The following is a 5,467-nucleotide window of genomic DNA, read 5'->3' on the forward strand; positions in this document are numbered from 1 at the left end:
GAAGAAAATGAAAAGCTGCTGAGAGACGACAACAGGAAACAAACTCCATCGGTTCACACCACAGACTGTATATAAATATAGACGCCATGACAGCTCCCAGAAGCTAAACTGCCACGAGGGGATCGCCCCCTGGTGGCTGGTCACAGTATAGCTCATAAACCACACCCTCTCCATGTTAGTGGATGGGACATGAGCCAAACTAAAAAAATTGAAGTACAAATGAAATACATTTTTTCCCAGAGGTGATTTCTGCTGTTGGAAGATATTATCCTGCTGTTGTGTGTAGAAGTGGTCATTTTTCAGGTAAGGCTGTTTTTAATAAGTTATTTTATTATATAAAAGGTGGTGATTTCAGAAATGTTGATGCTTTAGTTGGTGTCTGATACATCACTCCCCCTCTGGTCGCTACTGTGCAGAATCTGGTTGCTAAATGCCAAGATGGCTGCCACCGTGTTCACTATATTTTGGCTTGACTTTTGCACAGTGGAGGGAGGCGGTGCCGCCCTGTCCATATTTGTATACAGTCGACACAGAGAACACAATCATTTTTAATCTGAACAGCCTTGTTCAGCTGCTTCCCAGTCAGTGATTCCCATCATTTCCACCAAACATCAAGCACTAGTCTGACTTTTACACTCAAACACCAGCTGTGCTTTAACTTTTACACGAAGAACACGCTGCACTAGGAAACTAACTTGGTGAGACATGAACCACGTGTTGGGAACCACTGGTCTGTTTGTTCATCAAAAGTTTTTATCATTTTGAAAACAAGAAAACACAAAATCCTAATTAAATCTGAACGTGTCCTGACTGAGGCGCTCTGTGAGATTAAATCTGTTTACCTGTCGGCGTCAGTGACCAGCGCCAGGCGGCCGTAGTCCCACGCAACTTTCCGTAGAATAGAAAAGACAAAGAGCAGCACCTAAAGCAAAAGAAGGCCTTCCTGTTAGATTTCTAATAGAAAAATGTAAATGATATAGGTCAGTGGTGAAAAAAGCAAAGGTCAGAGTAAATGTATCGTCCAATCGGTAACTTCCTTGAAGAAGGTAACCCTAATACCTAACCCTCCAGGCAGCCGCCACGCTTCACTTCCTGGTCACCTGAGGAGTGAGTAGACTGACGAGAGGCACGTCTGCAGACTCAACTCACATTTGTTTGGTGCTGTGTCCGATTTTGTCATCAATTTGCTTTGTGTCTTTGCTCATGTCTCCTCTTAACAAAATAAGAGCACTAGACTACACTCTTATTTTGGAGGACTAGAACAATTTCTGGGTCAAGCCAGGATTCATGCACCCCGCCCCCTCTGTGTGTGTGTGTGTGTGTGTGTGTGTGTGTGTGTGTGCTGTACTGAGCATGTGCAGTGGCAGCGGTGACTCACCAGGAAGCACATGAAGTCGAGGGCGAGCACGGTGGGCACCCCTCCGAACGGCAGCCCCTGCAGCACCGTGCTGCGGATGCGAGCAGAGTAACAGTAGTCTTTGGACTCGCTGTGGGCCGAGCAGTTCTCCGGCCTGCCGCACGCCTGGCCGATGTCAATTATTGCCATGGTAACAATCAGCACTCTGAGCATGCTCAATGCCGCATCCTTGGCAAGACCCTGAGGAAGCAGAGGAAGTACGTTCACTTTAACTTTATTAACACAACCATTTTTTTCTTCACAAGGTTGAAGGATGAAAAACGGCGACAACATAATTTATAATGGAGATAAAGAAGCAGAAACTGTTTTCTGTGAAAGGCAACAGTCAGAAAACAAATGACAAATGTCTTGATGTTTTCACAGAGACAGGAATCAGTTCACACAGACCCCACGTCATCAGGTGCACGTCTTCCTGCAGAGCCTTCAGCACACACCTGGGTGCTGCTGTCTGCATTTCCCAGCATGTCTGAGCAGCGGGAGTCAGCTTCCTCCTTGGTGACCTACTGATGCCGTTGCCACGGTAACCCTGACTGCAGCTCCTGACCCAGTTTTTATGCCTCGGTGGCCGTCAGCTGACAAACTTCGATGTCCCTCTCCCCTCACCTGTCCCTCAGAGGTCACATGACTTGTTTTTGTCTGACCTACTGTCCAAAGACCACAGAGATTCAGCTTACTTCCCAGCATGCATTTCACTGATATGAACACATGACAGGGGTAAAGCACAAGGTGTGTTTTTCCCCACATCTCTCGTCTCTCTGATCCAAACCGGCCTGTGAAGAAGGCAGCTCTGCACTTCACTTCCTGGGCTGTTCCTGCGTCTTGGGGCCATATTAAAGAATAATGTTCCGGGACCTTCTGTTGATGGTGAATGTCACTTGGTAAAACAATCCTCATTTGTTAACCAAGATTTCTGAATGGACACAGGTTTGAGTTAGTGAGAGCAAATCAAACTTCTGAATTGTGAAGCTGTATTATAATATTTAACTCAACTTAATTTAACTCTAAACTGGATCATCTCAAGAGCCAAACTTAAGGTTGAACTCACTTCTTCGTTACCACTGTGTTTTCTTTTTACAGTGCAACAGAATACAGCACCAGACTTGAGACACTGGACAAACCAGGGCATGACTTGAGCTTATCAATGATCCAAAATGTTTCTGACTCAACTGATTCCTGATCTGCTGTGCAGCGCCGCCCTCAGGACAGACCCTACATGTTCAGACCGAACAGCTATACGATGCTGCTTGTTTCTGGTGTGGTTGTGTGGCCTGTGGGGGGTGCTGCTGCTCTCACTGCTCTGATCTGATCTGGAATCTTCCACTGGTTCAGCATCATTCAGAGGAACCCCACCTCCTCCGCTCTGTTGTCATGGTGCAGCAGCTTGACTCAGTCTCCCAGCTGCAGACACAGCGACGCTGCCAGCACGGCCCTCATTGATCCTCAACACCCGCTGGCAGAGCAGGACACCTGGACCCCATTAGACCTCCACATCCGTAGGTTTGCCCGCAAAACCTCATTTAGCCTCATTAATTAACCTCCACCAGCCTCTGGTGGTTCAGCCCTGACCTCCACTGAACTCATACTTTTCACAATAAAAGCACAGAAAACCAGACATTTTACGCTGTGTCATGAATCTGCTGATGCTAATACCGTGCATGTTGTTTGCACTGGTTCCGCTGTGACATCTCACAGGAAACACTCCTGATCTCATGTGCACAGGCTCACAGCCGGATCGACACAGTCAGAACCAGCAGGACTGTCAGGGTCTGGTTCAGGCGTCCAACGTGGAGCTTCTTGTTGATTCAGTGAAGACACATGGAATCATCCGGCAGCTAAAACCAGCCGCTCTGCTCTGCTGCTGACGCACGCCACAGATAACAGGGTGCATATGTGCTCTGTCAGGCAAAACATTAGGTTCTGGACCGTCAGCTGACAGGAAGCATGACCGTGAGGTCACACGGACCACAGCGCCTCTGAGAGTTTACTGATCATCAGCCCAACACTCTGACACATGTCCAGACCTCAGCCTGCTTCTCTGACACAGGCACAGTGTGCGAGCTGTCGGACCTCAGAGCCGGACTTCAGTGGGACCATCCACGGCGGGCAGTAAACATCACACACGGGGTTTCAGAGCCGCGTAGTCGCTGTCACTGTGACAAAACGTCTTCGGCTCCAGCTGCTTACATGTTGTCCCTGGGACTCAAAGTAGTGGAAGAGATCTCTCGTTCCAGATGTTGAAAGAATGAACTGAGAAAGCTCTCAGCAGATTCAGTCAGTAGTTTCAGAAGAGCCGTGGCTGCATTTGTTAAAGCAGCGCACCCGGCGGGCCTCCTGTTACAGGTCAGCGTTAGGGTTAGGGCAGACTGAGTCAAAGCGCTGCGTTCAAGTGTACTCCTGAAATCTGTCTCTGTTTATTCTTCCTTCCCTCCAGGTGGATGTCCACACAGACTGGAGTGGTCAGTGAAGGCAGCGCTGCTTTACAGTCCACTCTCCAGTGTCGGATTTCAGAGCTTCCACCACACACAACCCTAACCCTAACACCTAACCCACACACAGCAGCACATTGGCCCTGACACGGGGAGAAGTCTTCCTGGGTCTGGATACCTGAGCTTTAGTCCTGATAAGGATGTGACATGTTTCAATTTGAGACGTTTGAACAGATTTTCACTGGACAAACGAAGTCAAAGTTGTTAAATGTCTGAAAACATTTAGGTTTGGCTTAATGATGGTTTAAACTGGGAAAAACCAGCAATCTCATAAATCTGACCAAGCGTGTGATGCAGATTAGTTCTGATATAGGCATCGTCAGTTTATAAAACTCCAGAAAACGCAGAGAAAACGTTCGACAGCTTCTCAAAGGTTCGTCTTCTCGGTCTGGTTTTGTTCTGGCCCCAGAGACCTGAGGAGCTGAAACAAGGTTCTGGGATTATTGCAGGCAAAATACTACAGATGTAGTCGGAGCAGAGCTGCTGATGGCAGGTTCCAGCAGCTCTGACTTGGTGCTGCGCTGGGGGCGGGTTAGGGTTAGTCTCCAGTTCCTATGTTTGAATAACCAAGGCGTTCAATTTGCCCCAGATGTGTCAGAGCCCGGATGCCCAGTGGGACTAAAGACCTGGTTGTGTCACATTAACTGTGGCGCTGCTGAGGCTGCGACCTTGATCACTGGTTCATCTGAGAATTATTTTCTGATTCCTGCAGAAGCTTTGGTCCGAAGCTCTGCACAGAAGTTTTACCCTGGTTCAGGTCCGAACATGTGTTTGATCCCACAGCTCCTGTGTTTAACCTCAGAGGCTGAATATATCAGGTCCATCACACAACTGGAGAGAGATGAATAAAGAGTGTGTGTGTGTGTGTGTGTGTGTGTGAGAGAGAGAGAGACCTGAGGCTGTCCTGTGCCGCCAATAGTTGCTCTCCTCTTGTTTCCTCTGTGCCACATGGAGACTTCAGAGCTTTGGGAAACATCTGATGTTTTCACCGTTTTCTGACATTTTATTTCCAAATGGTTTTGATTCTTCACGTGCTCACTGGTTTACATTGGTTTACACTGGTTTACACTTACAGCTGTATTTTAAACACCATTTTAGATTCATTTGGGCCCAGGTGAGGTCATCGGTCGTGGAGACCGGTTCTAAACCACGGGTTAACCACCTGGTTGTTCATTGTTCGGTCTTCCAGCGCCTTGGACACCACATTTTATCACAGAGACCTGTGATCACTTCTACAGGTGACGGACTAACGAACGGGATCAGTGTCGATTCTGACATGTCGCGTCATCTCCGGACATTCTTCTCACCAAGGTAACAAACAGGTGCGCCGATCATGTCAGTCTGACGTGTTTCCGGTCGTGAAACTGAATATCTATTTATGTGTTTTCCTCGGCCGATGCGCTGACCTGTCGTCCGACCTGATGAGGCAGCGGCCCTGCAGCACCTGCAGTCCGGCCTGGGCCGACACCACCTGCGTCTCGACCAGGAGGAGATAAAGCGTGTTGAAATGTGATAAAGCGGCTGCAGCCACCGGAGCTGGATCACATTAAAGCTGCAGACAGGC

At 48.3% G+C, this 5,467-nt stretch overlaps 1 protein-coding gene across 4 annotated transcripts in view; it reads right to left on the bottom strand.

Moving 5' to 3' along the window:
- Window positions 1–5,467, bottom strand: part of LOC109971764 (CSC1-like protein 2) — a 24,843-nt gene that overhangs the window by 19,013 nt on the left and 363 nt on the right. For 3 of the 4 annotated variants that reach the window (XM_020620219.1, XM_020620218.1, XM_020620217.1), the window contains exons 1-3: window positions 4,797–5,457; window positions 1,379–1,597; window positions 843–922 (exon numbers count right to left, since the gene is read on the bottom strand). In XM_020620219.1, the coding sequence (XP_020475875.1) occupies window positions 843–922; window positions 1,379–1,597; window positions 4,797–4,853 (356 nt within the window). In that variant the 5' untranslated portion in view covers window positions 4,854–5,457. Of the gene's footprint in view, window positions 1–842; window positions 923–1,378; window positions 1,598–4,796; window positions 5,458–5,467 lie in introns of those variants that run through there. The other variant, XM_020620220.1, reaches the window with a different exon arrangement.

The sequence above is a fragment of the Monopterus albus genome, unplaced genomic scaffold (assembly GCF_001952655.1).
Source record: "Monopterus albus unplaced genomic scaffold, M_albus_1.0 scaffold235.1, whole genome shotgun sequence".
Lineage (NCBI taxonomy): Eukaryota > Metazoa > Chordata > Actinopteri > Synbranchiformes > Synbranchidae > Monopterus > Monopterus albus.